The 20,720-nt window shown below is 42.4% G+C and overlaps 1 protein-coding gene across 6 annotated transcripts in view; it reads left to right on the top strand.

The window, feature by feature from the left end:
- The window catches only part of grm5b (glutamate receptor, metabotropic 5b), a 75,228-nt gene that overhangs the window by 31,162 nt on the left and 23,346 nt on the right, over positions 1-20,720 (top strand). For all 6 annotated transcript variants that reach the window (XR_008573168.1, XM_054794471.1, XM_054794473.1 and 3 more), the window contains 3 exons: positions 16,870-17,105; positions 19,484-19,605; positions 20,069-20,193. Coding sequence is in view for 5 of the 6 variants with exons in the window: in XM_054794471.1 (XP_054650446.1) it covers positions 16,870-17,105; positions 19,484-19,605; positions 20,069-20,193 (483 nt within the window). In the remaining variant the exon portion in view is untranslated. The remainder of the gene's footprint in view (positions 1-16,869; positions 17,106-19,483; positions 19,606-20,068; positions 20,194-20,720) is intronic.

Here is a 20,720-nt window from a genome sequence, read left to right as displayed (position 1 = left end):
AGCCGGGACACCCAGTGGCTTGCAGAACAGCAAAGCCACCTACTATCGCTAGCTGCTCCAGAGTGAGGTGGAGGTGGCCCCACAGCAGATTTATGTGCGTTTGTAGCGCTTGCTTGACGACCAGGCTAAAGGTGAGATAGTCAGTCCGATTCCATCTGCTTTATCGATCATCATTATCATTCATTAGTGGTGAGTTCCTATACTGTACATTTTATAACATAAAATGGGTTTAATAAGTGTGTGAGGCATATTTAGAGCTTAAATCTGGATTGTGGATGTAGCATTTAGCTTGTTAGCATCTGAGTAAACAATGGCAGAAGGTTCTGGAGCTGAAACTAATCTAATAATTCTAACTGTCAGTTTTATTGCAAATGTAGATCCTAAATCAGAGGAGAACATGCAGCAGGATTTGGAGGGGGAGGAGTGAGCTCTGTGTGGAAAAATATTTTTTTTATGGGTGTATCAGTTACTCGCGGTGGTCCCGGAATCCATCCATCCATCCATCCATCCATCCATCCATCCATCCATCCATCCATCCATCCGCTTGTCCTCAGTAGGGGTTCTGGAATTTAACCCCAGCTAAAAGCAGAGATATTCAGTAGCGGTGACTGTTGTGATATCATTCAGAGCAATTTTCGTTTTTGCATTTGTTAATGTCTAATCAGTAACATGTCTCACTGTGTCTCACAACGTGAGTGCCAGAAGATGTTGAAGGTCCACATATTACACTTACCGACATGACACACCAATAGAAACATTATTGATCACAACTAGAAAAACATGAATGTGTTAACCTACCAGCCATTTTGGCCCTTTAAAATTAAAGGCCCTCATAAACTCTAGTCGCATAATTTTAGATGGCAAAATCATTCACATCAGTTTTTAGGAAACAGGACCGACTGGAAGAGCCGAGTTTGTCTAAAAGTGGAGTATCAGATTGTCTCCCGTGAACATAGCACATGTCTGCTTCCCTTTTGTCTGCTGTTTCCATGGAAATGCTGCCTTCCATATGTGAAAGCATCCCGGACTGGGGTGATATGTGGCACGTCTTTATGAATGTTTGCAAGCGTGGGCGCATCACAATACACCCGTGTGACTGTCAGTACACGTGCGCTGTATGCTGTTTTTTCACGTGCACGCCGCACGGTGGCCGAGCGGTTAGCATGTTAGCTACACAGTCGAGAGTTATGGAAGACCTGGGTTTGAATCTCCGCATGTGTGGAGTTAGCATGTTCTCCCCATGTGCACGTGGGTTCTATTTGGGTACTCCGGATTCCTCCCACATTCCAAAAATGTGCCTGCTAGGTTAACTGGAGACTCTAAATTGTCCATAGGTGTGAATTTGAGTGCAAATTGTTTGTCTATATGTGCCCTGTGATTGGCTGGCGACCAGTCCAGGGTGGAACCCACCTCTCGCCCTAAGACAGCTGGTGACCAGAATGAGGACAAGCGGTACAGAAAACGGATGGATGGAGGACCCAGAAATATTGTCATTCTAATCTCACATCTCGATCTTCCCCACTAAGTCTTTATTCTTGCTCTTTCCTTATCGGGCTGACCCTTTTACACATTTTCTCCGCCTTATCTCTTGTTCTTTCTGTATGTTCTTCTCAGAATCCAGCTGCTTGCGCTTTGTTGAAGTGCAAGTTTGTTTTTATGCGGGAAGACAGACCTCAACTCAAGCCAGACCCCCGTGGTGTTTACTTCACACGTACATTTGACGGTGCCTTGTGGCAAAACATCAGAGCGATTCAAAACTGTGTCTTTAAAATGGATTTTTGCGGATATCACACCTAAGTGAGAGGAGATCAAAGATAATGAAGGGTCGAGCACGGAAACCAAGCATTGAGGGGGAAGAGACATGTTGGAAATAAAGGGCAGTGGGCGACACAAGCGAGCAGAGAAAAAGATCAATAGCTGAGTAGAGAGATTTAACATGTGACGTGTGTGTCATAGATGATGGAATAAGAAGTGCATGCTGTGCAGTTAACACATCACTGCTGTAGAGGACACTGTGCTTGCTAGCATGCACGCTTATACACATCATCACACAGATATTAATACACGGAAACTGTACATACTCAATGAAACCTGGGGTGATCACCCTGTGAGTTAGTTTTGCTTGTCTCATTCGAATTTACTTTTTGAGCAAAACAAGTTATGTTGCGAGTAACTACAAGTAATATAAATTAATTGAAATGGAGTTTAGAACGCATTTATTTTCATAGCTTTGTAATAAAAGGAGGCCTATAATTACACTCAGGGGAATATGTCGGAACAAGGGCTGGCTGCTGAAGGGCTTTTGTTTTCCGTGTGTGTTCATTCGTTCATCATACGGATATGTGCATGCGTGTGCTGTGTCAGACAGCATGTCCATGTTGTGAGGGAGCTCCCTGTGGCTCAATCAATGCTGTGTTTGTGGACCGTCTCTGACGAGAGAGCCACCAAATGCATGCGTACATTTACATTTCACACGCATTCACAGAAAACTCTAAATTGCTCACGGATGTTAATGTGAGTGTGAATAGTTATCGCCATGTATCAGCCCTGCCAGTGACTGCTAATCAGTCCAACCTTCCCACCTAAGTCAGCAAGGATAGGCTCTATCTCTGTGTAACCATAAAGGGAATAAGGGGTATAGTGAATGGATGAATGAATGCATGAATTTGTCTGCTTCCTTTCATTTTGCTTCATTTCAGACGCTAAAATCATCAAGTTTCTCTGCATGCATTAGCAAAATGAATGCACCGAAAGGTGTTCTTGCATCTTTCTGAAGACTTTGCCACGGCAATCTTGTTCTCATGAGAATTTTGTTGGGAATGATACCAAAATTGAAACCTTACATAGCATAGGTGGTCCTCTATTTACAGCGTTCTAAGTTTTGGCTTTCCCTGGTTATGTACGCGCTCCCATAAATCAATAAAAAAAACATCATTTTGGTCTGTAAACACAAGACTTGCTTAAGAACTACTGGAATTTCCGGTATATGAGATGCATCGCACGCACCGATTTTAGAGAGAAAATCAGATTTGTTCTTATGTAAGCCACAGCAGACTATAAGCCGCACATGTCCACGTCATAAACTGACACATCGCAGTCTGCACGAGCCCACGAGGACCAAGTTCAGTAGCTTTTTAGCTGGCAGGAGTCAATTATGAGCTTTGTGAAAACTCACAACGAGCTTGTCAACCCACTGGAAATCACAGGAGGTAATTACTCAACATACCAGTTAACAGTCTGACTCACGGTGTCAACTTACAAAGGAAGCTAAAATAATCACACAGCGACGAACACTCAAAATAAGATAATAAAACATAAATATAACATAATAACATTAAAATAACAATCAATTATTCAATTACAATAACAAACAAAAGCTCTTTTGAACCACTTGGTCAATCAACTGTTGATTGATTGAGCTCGTGAGCTCCCTCTGGTGGTCCGGCGCCCGACAGCGGGCAGCCTTCGGCACATGAACGTCTCTCCGCTTGCTAGTTAAAATAGCTTTTGTTTGTTATTTTAATAGGTTTACAAGCTTATCGTGAGTTGCAGTGTAACTTGTGATTGACTTAAAAAAAAAAAAGCTATTGTTTGCTCACTGATTTGTGAGCAACATAGAATCTACATGAGCAGTGGTAGTTGTCAAACACAGGTGAACCGTGTTGAAGAAAGAAGTAGCGGCTTACACACCGGAAATTACAGCCAACACTGCTCTCACTAGACTCACTAGACAACACTAGTCTGTCACGACACATCATTAACAGGATAGTTTGCATTTTTTGGCCTGAAGTTGTGTAACATCCCAATCAGCAGTGTGGGGCATCGTCAGTGACCTTTCCCCCACGTCATCCCATGAGCCGAGTACTGGTCAATTTTTGGTGTTGAAGAAAGTAGCTGCGGTTAGTTGGTGGAGTCAGAAAAGTAAAGCGTTTCAAAAACAATGGGCGTTCAAAACCGTAACACTTTGCATCACAACACCGTGAAAACTCGGACCTCACAATCGCTCTGCGTTATTTTCTCTCCCTTCGTATTACTGCGTGCTGCCACTTGTCCGATGTTGTGTATGTGGTTCACAATGTTTGCATGCACTGATGACGACCTCTGCGATGCGAGAGAGCACTGTGAACCACGTACACTTACGCTTGTCCACTGTTGTCTATCTTTCCCCAGTAACATCCTGTCATCATTTTTGGAGGAGTCATTACGAAGCACATTCTGTTCAGCAGTTGCCTTGTACGATTTTTCTTCTGTGGATTTGACAGAGGAATAAATTCATGCAATAAAACTTCTTCGAGCTTGTATGGTGCCAAGAGTCAAGCACATATCAGAGAATACTGTCAGCAGCTCTTGGTCTTCAGTATCAGTCGACCTTGACTTTGAGTTTAGGCTGTCAGTTTGGGTGAAGTCGTGCATCAAAAGCAACTGAACCAAAAAAAATGACAAAAAAAAAGTATATTCACCTCACAGGTCTTTCTCATGTGTCCATGTGCCCTGCTCTCCCAACCCCCCACTACTCTATTTTTGACATTTTACCTTCCCCTAGCTCTCGACAAGTTCCTTTCACCGTTCCTTCTCCCATTTGACCTGAGGGGAGATATTTAACACAGCGGAGAAGAACTGCTTCTCCTACGGACCACAGTATATCTCTGTCGCCGTCCGGTTACAAAACGGATTGAGGCTTTACAATTTGGATAATCAATACAGTAACACTTGGTTTTTCCAACGTAAGTCAGAAGCGATAGCTGCAGTCAGCTCCCTTAGTGACCTTGCACAGGAAGCGGTGTAGAAAATGGATTGTGCAAGAGGAGATTTCGCACAGTGGTCCTCAATGCATTACCATGACGCACACGTGCCACAGTCAAGTTCATTTTCAACCACAGCACTGTTTTGTATTGCTTTAATATTGTTCAGTATTTTTCCACCCCTTGCCTGCAGCTTTATTTTATCTCTCAATTGGCCTTTAAATAGGAGGGAACCTGAAAAGGCATTGCAAAATCCCGTGGTGACTTCTATGCAGTAATGACCCTATATTCGTGCTGGGTGGCGAACCAGGTGTTGATATTTTTAGCAGCAGCATTGAATTTCAGTTAATTTCATTGAAGTACAGTTTATTTATCAAGCACATTTCACAGAGCAAGCAGCAGCACAATAGTACGGCACTGCAGTTAAAACCCTGCCGACTCCCAACGTGTCATTACAATGTCCTTCTTTCAAGTCATCTTTTAGATAAGATCAGCATGTGCGAGTGTTTTCAGAATGATCTAGAAACTGATTAGTTACTGGAAATCCTTCTGCTTCGTTCAAACTTAGCACGTCCCAGAATAGCTGCATAAGGACACAGATTTTGCACACAGAATCCCATAAGAGACTCATAAAGTCTGTTAGAAACGCACTACAGTCGTCTCTCGTTTATTGCGGTTAATTAGTTCCAGACCCGAGCGCGGTAGGTGAATTTCCGCAAAGTCCATCCATCCATTTTCTATACCGCTTCATCCTCATTAGGGTGGCGGGGGCATGCTGGAGCCTATCCAAGTTGACTTTGGGCGACAGGCGGGGATTTAAAATTGTTAGTGCCCTGCAGACATGAAATAACACCCCAGTAGTCACTTTTACACTCCTGTTATTCTTTGTTTTCATCACATTGTGCAGGATACGGGGTCACGGCAGGGACATAAAAGATGGCCCACGCTAGCATAGCAAGCTAGCGAGCTAACTTGTTAGCCTCTCCAATTTACATATTCTAAACTTAAAGTGTTTCAAACATGGGGAAGCAAGAACAAAGACGCCAAAAACTTACCACTTCCACACGGAATGGGAGGAGGACCTTTTTTTCACTCAATCTCAGCCATTGTATGTTGGCTTGGCCCCCGATGCTGTGTGAAAGGTAATGGACTGATGCCTGGTGACCAGAATACTACATATAACTACTACATATAACTTTCAATATTTTTTGACCAATAATACGATACGTCTGGATCGACATTGTGGCTTTTAACATACACAAATTCACCTAAACACACTGTCATCCTCTTACTTGCTGTTCTCGGTTAAAGACCTCATCCTCTTACAGCGTTCCAACACAAAAATGGTCGGGAATTACACGGTACAGGAGGGAGATTCAGACAGAGGGGTAAAAGAATAAAGGTCAGAAAGGAGCTAAAAGGAAAGTCTCTGGAAATATATGAAGTAGTGTAAATTGGTCTTGTTGTTGCCACTGACATCCTTTGTGTCTTTCGTCTGTTCTACTGGGACCTCATTTCGACCTTTTGCTGCGCAGAATTATGCCGTGCGATTAAATGGAGTGGTTGAGCTTGCTAAAATATAGGCACACACGCATCCACAGATAATCCTTTTTTTTATAGTTTGTCATCCACATAAGAGTTTCCCCCTTTTTTCTATCATGGCTGTGACAACTTATCATACTGTCAACATCAGAACTATTCATGTTCCCCTGGTTATTAACAAAACATTGACTCCCATGAATATGAGAGTTACATAATACGTACTATATTTAATTGCTCCCTGTCTCCATATTTTATGTTTGACATCTCACGTCGTGTCTTTTTTCCTCGACGTGCTCGCCTCGTTCATCACGTGAAATGCTATTCAACAAATTGTCCTGCTTGTTCTGCAGTTCCTGGATAGGAAATGAATCGACCCTTAATTTAGCTCAGACACTAGGAAAAAGGTAATTAAGAGCAATATGAACTGCGATGCCCCCGAGAAGCAGCAGAATTTTTAAAAATGATTGTTGTTCTCCTGTGCTAACGGTGCAGAAAATGGGGTCAACTGCTGGTCTTTGTGAAACCAAATAACCAAGCAAATGGGAGAGCAGAATTCATATTTTTAATGTACACAATGCCTCAGTCAGCGCTCTTCAGTTATATACCCTATAGGCTATACCAGGGTGGGGTGTCCACTGTGATATTATTTTGCACTTAGTAATTTTGTAAAAAGGTTATATATTTAAAGACAACCCTTTGTTTTATTAGGAGTTATTCGTATCAACATTTCAGCTTATTATGATTTTGTTATAATCATAGCAAAACTATGTGCTTTTATATTTACAATCAAGGCATCCATGCCGAAAATAGGATGCAAATGTGAAATGTACAGTAGTAATTCTGGGTTTTAAAGAAAACCCCAACATTTTGCACCATCAGATTTTAATAAAATTTTGTCTGCAGATAGATATTAAAGTGAATTTATATCCTATATACCTTTAATCTTGCCCTGAAACTCTGATCCATGAGTTTGAAAGGCTGAAAGTGGGACTTAACTTTCAAAGCCGTCGTATGAGTCGATGTGGTCCAATGCATAAAATATAGGTGATAAAGATTAAATCCGGTACAAAATTGAAGAAGAAGTAATCTACCTAACGAACATGTATAAGGATGAAAATACACCCGATATCCTGTGAAAAAAATGCATTTTTAAGGACGTCTCCACGGACACTCCACATCGTGGCGTATGCACAGCGTCAGGTTTTTGCATCGCTACAACGCGGGTTTTGTAACATTGCTACATAGTTGTTAGCATGTCGGTCTGACAGTCAGTTTCAAAACAGTTTCAAAAAAATAATCCGTCATACCGTGCTACGGTATGAGAGAAAGCGTAGGTCCAGCGCAGCCATGTCCTGTGTTATTCCTCGCAGTTGGAAGTGGGCTTTGTGTGGCCAAAAGTCGGCAACTTCACCGTCACGGCATAGCTAGCAGTGACATTAGCTGCCTCGTTAGCATGTATTTAGTGTGCGTTTCACATGGCTATGCAGCTGTCGAACTAATGCGTAAGCACATAGCACTATTTAAATACATTTCCAACATGTTAACGTGAATGTCATAACCTAATGAGTCACAAATGTCATCGCTTAATTGTAAGGGTGCAACGATACGCAAAATTCACAGTTCGGTTCGGTTCGATACATTTGTGTTACGGTTCAATATTTTTTTGATACAAAAAATAAATGACCTTGCCCTTTTTAATTTGAATTTAATTGAAATTGCCAACATTTTTCTAATTTTTCAACATTTTCAGCACGGTATGAATGTGGGAGGCGGATCTCAGTGGCTCTGTGCTTGACAATGCAACCTAAGCCAGAGTAGTTGATCGCAGATACACTGAGCTTTCAGCACAGAGCGGCGTCAGAAGTGGATAAAATAAAATGCGTATCGTTCGATACAGGGGTCACGGTTGGGTACGCATGTGTGTTGAACCGTTCGATATGGATACAGGTATTGTTGCACCCCTACTTAATTGCCTGTAGTGTAAACAAACACGTATTGACACCACACGTTGCAGCTTGAAACGTATAGTGAATGACAAAATACACTAAAATAGCATTGCTAAGTGAAAACGCACCCATGTGAAAGATTCCTTCAACAGGGATGCAAATACAACAGGTTTCCTTCCTCGGTGGCAGAACTTAATGAAGGCGCAGCTGTCGTCATACTGCCCCCCTGTTATCGTTGTCGGTTGACATATTACTCACGTCGAGGACCACCAAATGTGGAGTTGTGGTTCAGAACGAGACAGAAGCCGAGGATAAGTGATGTAAACTCTTTACTGTCCACAGCAACAAAAGCAACAACCACTTAGCAACAGTTGCTACAACAATCACATAACCCAGTTAAATACATATGCTTCACTTCCATCACAGAGCCAATAGTCGCACCCTTTCTTAGGCTTTATGCTTGAATTGTAGCGGCCGTGACACAGGAGGTAGAGCATGTCGTCCAGAAACCGAAAGTTTGGCGATTCGATCCTCGCTCCCTCCACTCAGTCACTGTCGTTGTGTCCCTGCGGCAAGACACTTCACCCACCATGCTCCGGAGCTCCGGATTGTTACACTGCGCGTACCATTTCACCAAGCTGGCGAGGCCGAGAGGGGGGAGACTATGTTGAATGGGCAGCACATGGTCTCCATCCATGGCACCCTGGGGCGCTACCATTGTCTCTCGAGACAGAAGGACGCCTGCCGCTTGAATCGACTGTTAACCTGGACACAATCAAGCTCATCTCAACGAAACGCTCTGGTTCAGCATCCCTCATGTCATCATCAGACCCGTCAACAGTTGGTAAAAGTTCAAATGTAACTGTCACACATCTGGCTGTTCGGTGACGAAGTGAAGTGAGCAGCTGACCTTGTCACCCACTAATCTCACCTTCTTTGGCCTTCTCTCTCTCTCCTTGTGAGCTCAGTGAGATTGGTGAGATGTGTGCTGCATCACAGCCCCCGCACAGCTTGTTACTATAGCAACCACAGAGACTGAACGCAAGAAAAAGTGCAGATAAGGATGTTTACTTGTGCACGATTGCTATTAAGACCTCTCCAAGAACTAAACTTCCTGCACCTTAGGACCGATACCATTTGTAGCTTGATATAAAAAAATAAATGCGATTCTTGACTGTGCACAGCCCAGTGTTCAGCCCAAACTTGCCGCTAAGAGAGGAGCATGTGGGTTTGTTCAGAGAAGAGCGAAGAAAAAAGGTACAGCCTCCGTCTGAGGCATGTGCTTCCATTGAGATGTGGGAAAGCAATTAAAGTCCAGAGAATCACACTAATTTACTTTAGATCTGTCTGGTACTCTCTCTGACACACACACACACACACACACACACACGATTCTGTGGGCGATAAGCTGGATGTCTCGTTACTGAGCATTAGCTGCACCGCTGTTTGCTAATCCCTGCTGTCAAACAGACAAGCTTTTAGTGTGCGAATGTGTGTGTGCAGCTTCAACCGGCGTAATTATTGCCGTCGTGTAAAGCAATGACTCCCAACTGCTGCATCTAAACCACTGGTCTATCATTAGGTTACACAAGATTGTCCATTAAGGGCTCATGCATGCATGCGTTCAGATAAAGGTTTGAGGTGTTTGTATTTGCACACAATGCAATATTTGGCTTAAGAGATTATGGTCATGAAGAAGGCTGTCTAATGCGTATCCGTGTTACCAGTTTTTCTCTTTTTATTTTAAATTACCGTCATTGTGGGCTGTAAATCCTTGCTAAGATGTTGTTTTTGCTGGGATAAACTCTGGTTTACTTGCAGTAGGACTTTACGGACTATTACCATTTGATCATGAAATCATTCATGCTGTATTTTCCCAATAGCCAAACCTCGGTTTTCCAACACCCCAGCTTTTGTATGAATGAATGACTGCATGATAACATTTCTATCGTACAATACTCAGCATAACAAACTGTTGTATTTTGTCCTTTGGTACGTTAAATCACGTGCTATTAATGAAGATGTGGACGAACTACATCGCTTGATTATTAGGCCGTCTTTGATCACACACGCAATACCAAATCTCGCGATACTTAGTTTACACAATATTACAGTATCCTATAAGTCTCATTCATTTGGCAAACTCACATGAGAATATGATACAAATGTGATACAAACGTGATACAAATGTGTTTTCTGTATGTAAAAGTGTACCGTAATTTCCACACTATAGAGCGCACGGCTATATTACCTGCACCCACGAAATTTAAAGAGATAAAAAGATTTGTACATATATAGGCCACACCTGTATATAAGCCACAGGTGTGGAACATTTAGTACATAGAAAGAAGTTACAAAGAAAGCTTTGCTTAACTTTTGATAAAATAAATGCATTTTTGCAAGCATCTCCAAACAGTGCTTGTAAGTTAAACAGTAGCCTACCAGAAAAGTCATTCATCGCCGTCCTCATCCTCCTCCTTTGAACTAAAACCACTAAAGTCGTCCTCTTCTTCAGTCAGTCTCTCTCTCTCTCGCTTTCGTTGTTGTCTCGAGGTCCTTTAGCTTGAGCTGTCCTCCTCATCACTCAGTAGTCCACTTTCAAAACCCACTGGTAATGGTGGATGGTTGGCGGTCCGAGCAGTCCAAACAGACGATTTAGTGATTTTATACTTGATCCAACGTATTTAAGATTTGTCAGATCAAAACACGATCGCTGCCTAAGACTTCAAAACGTGATATTAGCGTCTACTTCACTACTTACTGAAGCTGCACTCTAAGCATCATGGGAACTATTGTTCTTTTTGGCGGGGCACACCCTGGACTGGTCGCCAGTCCATCACAGGGCACATTTAGATAACCATTCACACTCACATTCATATCTATGGACAATTTAGAGTCTGCAGTCATGCATGTTTTTGGACATGTGGGAGGAAACCGCACTACCCGGAGAAAACCCACACACAGGGAGAACATGTAAACGCCACACGGAGATTCAAACCCAGATCTTCCAGATCTCCTGACTCTGTGTCCAACATGTGCTAACCACTTGGCCACCGTGCGTCTGACCTTTTGAAATGAATAAATATTTAATCATTGATTGTATATTAATAATATAGTATTCCCGGGAATTGAAACCATCTGGTTTTACATTCGCTCTCTGGGAAGTGACTCGTTGGAAAGAGTGTTGGCAATGCAGCGACGAGAGGATAGGTGACCTGGGCAACCAAAGGCCACCACGGTGATAAAGATTAAGGAGCGTCTGGGAAAGAGCGATCACTCTGAGGCAATACAGATATTGCATTACCTCAGTCGGTCATATTACAATATCTGTCAAGCTAAAACAGGTGATGCGGCCTTCTTTCCCCTGACGTCATTCACCAGCTCCGCATTTTCCCCGCTGTTTCCACCGTATCAACTTTATCAGACATCAAGGGCATTCTAGAGAAACATGCTGTGATATCACCGATAACTGGCAGGCCATACCTTAAGAAAGCAATTTGCTGAAAAGGCACAACAATAGCAAATCAAGGAAAATGGGAATCATACAGGTGGGCTAATGCTACTTCCATCTGTTGCAGAGACATTTATTTAGTTTCACTGAACATGTGTAGGTTTGCCTATTTTAATCATGATAAGAATAATAATAATAAAGAACCACTAGATTTATGTGTGTGTGAGACAGATGCTCTTTTGTAAAATTCTTGCCAGTTTACCATTTGCAGCTAAAGAGTCAACAACGCTGTTAATTACTGAAGTGATTTATTGGCAGCAACAGATTTAAAATTGGTGCCAAAACAAATAATTTGACCTTTGTGTTTTCAGCTAAATATATCTTAGTTAATCCAGAACAATTTTATTTGAACTCTTGGATCAAAACAGTAATTGTTATGCCAAAGGATTTGTTTTGTCCAGCCAAACACAATTTAAGGCGAAAGCGAAGCAATTAATCAAATGAATGTTTTATTGACTGTAATCCCAAAACGCTTTTGCTAAGGTGCACTTACTGTTTGAATTGTATGAGCTCACATGAAGTATGCAGAAGGGGTGGCCTTGATTTATGCTGCAATGATGCTTTTCTCTTATTAGTCTTCAGGACTGAGATGGATTTTATAATAAAGAAATAATCGAATGCAGTGCAACATTTTGCAAATGGGGTGACGTTTCTATTGACTTGATTCATTCGGGATGGAATGGCTTACTGCATAGCTTTGTATATTGTGAAGGCTTTGCTTCATTTGCTGAAGATTACAATAATGTACTATTCTGCACATAACACTTGAATAATGGCAACCCATGTTGATTTTTTAAAATAACTGGATTTTGTATAAAGGAGGAAGAATATGTTTGTGTGTGCACACCAAAACCAGTGTGCTCTAATGATACATGAAGTACAGACAGCCAGTTGAACGTGGGCTGGGAACCATGGCAACAGCCTTTGGCTCCTAGACTGGGGGAGGTGGAGAGAGGGGAACCGGAACGGCATTAACGTCAGTCATTTTCATCAAAATCGAGTTAGTATTTGATCAGCCTAATCTCTGTTGACTATTTCTGCTTATAGGCACAGATGCACACAGATGCTTCCAGCATGTATCCCACATGTGTACACGTCCAGTATATTTCTTATTGAAACATCGCCCACACAATTCTTTAGTGTGACTGCAGATCTATAAACACCAGCATTTGTCATGAAATCCATTCCTACACACTAAACTCTTTGAACACAGCATGTTTAAATCAATAATACATTTTTATGATTGTGTGATACCATGTTCTTTTGAAAATGGACAGCAATAGTTGGTGGTTGCAGGTGTTATTCATTTTATACTGTTTATACGAGAGTGACATTGTCACTTTTGACCAAAACATTTTGTAGCCAGGGTCCTGTTGTACTGTTCTTGGCTAAATACTTTTTATTTTCATCTGTCTGATCACGTTTCACTTCCAGTCTTACAACACTTTTGATTATATATTTTTTTCAGCACTACACCTTGAGGATGTGATTAGCAATTAGTGTATCCACCATTGCGTGCCTTATTTGTAATAATGTTTTATTTATATGAATATGAATGATTATATGAGGGATGATTGGCAAGAGCTGGCTGCAGTATTCCTATCACTTGCGATCAGGGTGTTTGATTTGTGTGCGTGTTACGTTTTAACATTTTACATTACCTTACAGTGTTAGAGCACTTTGAATATGCTGAAGGTAGAAAAGCGCTATGCAAGTCGTTGATGACTTCATTTTACACTTATGACTAGAGAGGCTCCGTATTGGCTTTCCTACCGATATCAAATTTCCGGATATTGTCCAGTACTTCATTACCTGTGGCGATATGGGCAGCAACTCTTCCCGCAAACTACCAGGTCACATCTCACATAATCAATGAATAAACACATTATGCTTCTTTTACTGTGATGCCACGGAATGCATTTTGCAAATGAACGCTGTTTTTGTGCAAAATAAGACAAATACTGCAATATGCAATAAAAGTTGTAGAAAAAGTGCCATACTAATTGTAAACATTTTGTCTCAGCAAAATAATCAATTAAAAAATTGTGACAAATAGTCAAATAAATGAACATGTTCTCCTACTATTAACAAGTAAGACAGGTTAATCTTAAGAAATTCACAAGTAAGAATAAAATGAAATAATGCTGGTCACACCAACGGTCCTGTATGGCAACCGCATTACTGCCACGCCTGTTCGTCCTGTCGATGTCATGCACCAGCCTTCCCTCACGAGATGCTTGAACTCCTCCACCTGGGGCAAGACCTCACTCACAACCTTTTTGCGAATGAACCATGGCCTCAGATTTGGAGGTGCTGAGTCTCATCCCACCTTCACACTCAGCTGCAGACCGACCCAGTAAACAGTGAAGGTCACATCCTGCTGAGGCCATCAGGATCACATCATCTGTAAATAGAAGAGATGAAATCCTAAGGTCCCCAGAGTGGACACCGTCAACGCCTTGGCTGTGCCTAGAAATTCTGTCCATAAAGATTAGGAACAGAGCCAGTGACAAAGGGCGGCCTTGGTAGAGGCAAACGTTCACTAGGAACAGGCTTGACTTACTACTGGCAATGCGAACCAGGCTCCTGCTCCGATTGCACAAGGACCGAATGGCACTTACTGGTGTGCCAAAAACGTCCCGGAGCACTCATCACAGGAGAGTGTGAGGCCGTGTCCCTCGAGGTGAATGCCGAATGCCTTTTCCAAGTCCGCAATGCACATGTGGACAAGTTGGGCAAACTCCCATGCACCCTCTAGTACCCTTGCAAGGATGTGGAGCTGGTCCAGTGTTCCATGACCAGGACAAAAAACACAGTGGACCTCCTGTAGGTGAAATTCTACTGATGGTCATACCCTTCTGTCCAGATTTTCGTAGGGAGGCTGAGGAGTGTGATTCCCGCTGTAGTTGGAGCACACACCTACAGTCACCCGTCTTGCAAAAAAGGACCACCACCCCAGTCTGCCAATCTAAAGGCACTGTTCCCAAATTCCCAACAGTGTTGAAGAGCCATATCAAACAAGTCTCACAACGTCCAGCTAAACTCTGTATACTTTATCAAAAATTGGAATTAGTGGCTCATTGATGAGGTGCCCAAATATGGCTCAGGTGGTAGAGTGGCCGTCTCCCAACCTGAAGGTTGCGGGTTTGATCCTCTGTCCTCCCGTGATCGTGTCGAAGTGTCCTTGGGCAAGATACCGAACCCCCAGTTGCTGCGCTAAAGTGTCAAAGCGCTTTGAGTGCCTTGGAGGTGGAAAAGTGCAATACAAGTGAAAGACCATTTAAAATAATGAATGTTGACTGTGTAAAAGACCTCCATGATTGGGTAATTTTATTCTTTATCCATCCATCTTTATGATCCATCCGGTCGCAAGGGCAGCAGCCTAAGCAGGGAAGCCGAGACTTCCCTCTCCCCGGCCACTTTGTCCAGCTCCTCCCGGCGGATCCCGAGGTGTTCCCAGGCCAGCTGAGAGACATAGTTTCTCTAACGTGTCCTGGGTCTCCCTCGAGGCCTCATACCGGTGGGACGTGCCCTGAACACCTTCCCAGGGAGGCATCCTGACCAGATGCCCAAGCCACCTTGTCTGGCTCCTCTCAATGTGGAGGAGCAGCGGTTCTACTCCGAATTTCTCCCAGATGACAGTGCTTCTCACCTTATCTCTTAACAGACAGCCCAGCCAACCTAAGGAGGAAACTCATTTTGGCCGCTTGTACCCGCAATCACTACCCAAAGCTGACCATAGGTGAAGGTAGGAACGTAGATCGACCGGTAAATTGAGTGCTTTGCCTTTTGGCTCAGCTCCCTCGTCACCACAATGGACCGATGCAGAGTCTGCATCACTGCAAACGCCGCACCAATTCACCATCCTTCCCTCACTCGTGAACAAGACCCCGAGGTACTTAAACTCCTCCACTTGGGGCAGGATCTCGTCTCCGACCCGGAATGATGGCACTCCATTTTACTCTTTATTGGCAAACCCTGTTGTACCATCTGTACTTCAGTGAGCAAATTGCAGTGATCGGTCACAATTTGTCTGTGTGTGTTTGTAGCCCATTATACTCATCTTGCTAGAGTTTGGTAATGCGTGGGTGCTGAGATTATGTCAAATTACTTCATTTTACCTAGATCACCCTGGTTGGAGTGTGTGTGCATGTGTATATTTGTAATAGTGGCCCTCTTTGTATTTGGGAAGAGGTTTGGACGTTGAAAAAATGTGCAGGCTCTGATGCTGTAATGTCTAACTCAGGATAAGATCTAGACTATCCATCACAATAAGAAATCTTCATGTGTTGTCATTGTCACATTGTGTGGTGTACTTTGAGACCACCCACAGCACACACTTACATGTATGTGCTGTACACCGACAAACAGAAGCCTCTTTCACTCTGAAATCCAGCAAAGTTGATACAACAGAGCCTCAACAGTCGATCCCAAATTTGTTCTGTTCATTTCACACAGAACCCAGCACAGCATTGACATAAGCGTGCACAGGTCATTGTACTGTATATTGTATGTGTGACACTGGGAGCACCAGTGTCTGGTGTGTTGTATAAAATGCTTTTCAGACAATTGTTTTAAAAAAAAAATGAATGGGAAAAGAATGAGTGTCAAGTGCTATACTTAAAATTCCAGTCCCGGCATTACAATCAGATGACATCTTGCATGTGTTACAGCTGTGATAGTACCTGCAAAGCCAGAACATTATGTACTGTATGCTATTACACAGAGGTCTTTGGCAATCAAACATGACGCACCTGTGAGAGGCAGTAATGTGCTACAAGGCATCCAGACTGCTGAATATTAAAGCAAGGATAGCTGTTACCATACCTGGTAACCCCAACTGTTCTCCTTGTGACACATTGTATAAATGTTGTGTTTGCCGCAACTCAGGAGTTGGTCATCCATTTCAGAAGAACCTCATTTTGAGCCGTTGCGGTTTGCCATTTGTTTGTTCAACTTCCATCTTATTTAGTCACACCTCACCACAGGATAATTTGTCAGGATAATTTTTAAGAGCCATCAGTAACTGGGCCTTTGCTGACTGGTCGAAAAAGGGGAATTGGGCTCAACATCGGCCAGATTATCCATCCCTGCCTTACTGATATATTATCCCTTTGTGTCTTGGCAGTGATGGATGGGCAGACAGGTATGATGTGACAGACGGTTACGTGAAGGAAGCTGCTGGTGGAATAACGATCAAACTTCAGTCTGCTGACGTCAAGTGGTTTGACGACTACTACCTTAAACTTCGCCCTGAGAACAACCACAGGAACCCCTGGTTTACTGAATTTTGGCAGCATCGCTTCCACTGTCGACTGAAGGGCCATCCACAGGAGAACAACAAGTACAACCGCACCTGTAGCAGTAAGTTGAGACTGCTACCACATTACATGCAGTATATACCAGGGGTCACCAACATGGTGCCCGTGGGCACCAGGTAGCCCCCCTCGACCACATGAGGTGCTCACAAGCCTGCTTTTCATTCAGGTTTTCAGTTAATAATGAAAGAACACTAGAAAGAAATGCATTGTGAAATGCAAAATGTGAGCTGTGGACACCAGCATTTTGTTCATGTTCTGGTAAAACAAGCATATTCGCTTTGTTTGGGTGTAAAATAAGCTCTGAAAAGAAATGTTACAAAAATTAGTAGCTTTTGGCCATTTTCATTTTGTAAAAGTAGCTCTCACAAGGAAAACGTTGGTGACCCCTGATATATACAGTATGCATTGTGATGATGGCCATTCATCAGCCATTCAGTTGTAAGTTGTGTGACCTCCCCTGACACTACACTACACTTTACATACATACAGCATTGTAAAATTTACCCCAGAATCGTTCCTAAGTTTATGGATGACAAAGGTGACTGTTGACTGTTATCAAAAAAGACAACATTTGAATTTTAGGCAAATAAACTGTGCTGGCTAAATAAGCATAACAATGGAAACAGGCCCCAAAAGGCCCCAAAGTGATGCCCTCGGCGAGATTTTCAATGGCACCCACATCCATTGGCTATTTACATACTGTATGCGTACAAAATAAATTAAATGGCATTGTTTTTACTGTTGTCTTTAATTTGTAAGAAGAACTCAATTTACATGGTTAAAAAATTACAAATAATTTAAAGAATTACATTTATAGTAATACATTATAAATACAACAGACATCAAACAATTATTTTAAATAACCACACAGTTTGAGCAGAATAGCTCTCTACATAAGCTACATTTACACTATGCAATGACTAGATACAAACTACACACACAAATACAATAACTATACCAAATCAACATAAAATACCTATAAACAACTTCTGTATACACAAAACTATGTACAAAAATACTGAGACCTATTTGTTATTTATAGTAATACATACTAAACTGGGCATTGCTTAAAGCGTGTTACCACACGCACAGGCTCCGCAATTTTTGGGAAATTTGTTGGCCGTGTCCAGCACGTAGAGGAAGCAGGGTATCAGAGGCGTTGCAAGTGTTTCGTACTTATGGAGCAAGTGATTTGTGATGCCCACGTTGGTAGCTTTTAGATCGTGAGTGCGGTGTGCAACTTGTACGTGCTAGGTGCGCTTCATGTAAGACTGTCGTGCGTTTCACTCACTGGGGACGTACGTGTGTGGGCGTCGTACGAGGCTCGTGAAGCCCACTCATTTCAATTGCAAGATGGCCGTACTGGCGTCCTACAGCACTCACGGCTATCGTGACCGGGAGAACCAGAGTGTACAGCGGGAAGAGCCGCCCGCCGTGGCCATGTAAGGTCCATTAATGTCGGATACGCTATGTGAGCAGCCGCCATGCGTCCATGGAGTTTGGGAGAACCAGAGTGTGCAGCTGGCGGAGTCAATATTAAATACATTAATACAATATTAAAGATTAATTTTTTTGCTGATTTTTTTGGCGACCTCTGGCACCGCCTATATTGCCTAATGGGCCAGCCGGCTCTGCCTCTGAGTATTGTGCAGTGCAACATTGCAAACTACACCCACAATAATAAACATGCGTTATTGTTAAATTAATACCTCTATGACAGGGTTGATGAAAGTGAGCATGATATTTAATACAGAACCTTTGCTGCAGTTCTTGTATTGAATTTCAGTAGTTTATGAAATTGGCTGATTTGTTTATATAGAGTGTATGTGTGTGAGTGCTTGTATATTTGTTTTATTATATTTGTGTGTGTATATCTGAGTGTTGCATGAGAGGAAGAGGGAGGGTTTGTTTTGTTCTTCTTTGCCATATTAGTCGTTTTATTGACAGTCTTTCTACAATAGCTGGTCACAAAACACACAAACAGGCTGGCTCCTCATGCACGCCTATTATACCTTAGCGACGCACAGCTCTCTGGTTCAAACCTTTGTGGTTTTGAAAGCCCCCCTTTTATTTTGTGGTGCTCATCTCCTCCCGTTCTTCTCTGTTTCACTGGCTCCATTCATAAGTAAAATACTGTGAGCACTGCTTCAAAGGGATCACGTCTCCTGTATTCTAATGAAATGGGATGTGAAATCCAAATGAACAGCAGTCGGAAAGAAATGAGATACGCTGGGGAGTGTGGCTGCTGGGAAGCAATGAGAGGCGGTCCTGTGGTCTTTGATGTTTAGAAAAAAAGGCCCTGCTGCAATTCATTCTTTCAATACAGGGAATAACATTAAATCAAGAGTTATTGACATACACCTACCTTCTCATTCAATTGTTTTCCACCAAACCAAACTCCCCCTCCCTCCACTTCTGCAGAGCGTGAGTCTCTCCGGCAGCAGTATGCCCAGGACACCAAGATGGGGTTTGTCATCAATGCCATTTATTCTATGGCATATGGCCTGCATAATATGCAACGGGCACTGTGTCCAGGATATCAGGTAGGTGCCCTTCTGAGGGAGAATGGAGTGATCCAACCATAAGACAGGTGTTGAGACAATAATGCATACTGTAAGCGGAGGGATGGCTGCATTAATGCCTTTCTTTAAATAGTCACTGAAGGACATGCCTAACTACAAAAGCTTCCACCTGAAAGTCGTCGCAACGACTATACTTGTGAAACCACGAGATTTCAGTCACAGTTAGACATATTTAATGAAAAACTGAGAGTTACAATAAAACCCTGCTTCTATTTTGATTTTGTATTCCCTTATGTATAGTGCATGCTTGGAATAAAGTGGCAATCTAATGGATTTCATGATTTTTCAACACATTTCCAGCATGTTTTGCATTCATTGTGCAACACATTTTGCTTGCATGAGCCCCTTTTTTGTAGAGCATTTGTAAAAATGAGGCTTCTGTTTCTGTCAAGTTAATGAGGATTGACTGTTGGTGCATTTGAAGGGCCTGTGTGATACCATGAGGCCTATTGATGGCGCCACACTGCTGGACTTCCTTATGAAAACTAACTTTACTGGAGTGTCTGGGGAAGGAATCCTCTTTGATGCAAATGGAGACTCACCTGGCAGGTAAACTTTTGAGTCAGATGTCATCAACTTTGTTTCCAGTTGATTTACAAATGGTAATGGTCATGGTTGAATTTTTTTCGAACATGCATACGGTTTACATTGAATGCTTCATGTTACAATTCACAATTCCACATGTCCGAAAAGCAGTCGGAAGAGGCAGAGCTTATTTAATCCTACCTCCCTGTCCGTATCACATCAATTGCTAATACATATGTTCACTTGCTGTATTCAACATGCACTAATTCACTATTTACATTATTCTCCCATACAGTCAGATCAGTAATTATAGTATTTTTTTTTTAAACAAAAAAAAACAAAAACAAATAAGTTGTTCCTTTTTTCCCTGCTGTTGTCCGGATCCACTTCCAGGTCTTCCTGTCCTGCCGTCTTTCGTGTTGTACTGTGAGGGTCAGTGAATGTAGATACATGGGTTCCTAATTCCAGAACTACTGTTGAAATGTCAAATGTTATTGAATGTAATTCTTCTAACTTCTAATTGGGTTGTAGCCTCCATTTTCCTTGTTGTC

This window comes from Dunckerocampus dactyliophorus, chromosome 12 (genome assembly GCF_027744805.1).
Source record: "Dunckerocampus dactyliophorus isolate RoL2022-P2 chromosome 12, RoL_Ddac_1.1, whole genome shotgun sequence".
NCBI lineage: Eukaryota > Metazoa > Chordata > Actinopteri > Syngnathiformes > Syngnathidae > Dunckerocampus > Dunckerocampus dactyliophorus.
This window is presented reverse-complemented; position numbering and strand designations above follow the sequence as displayed.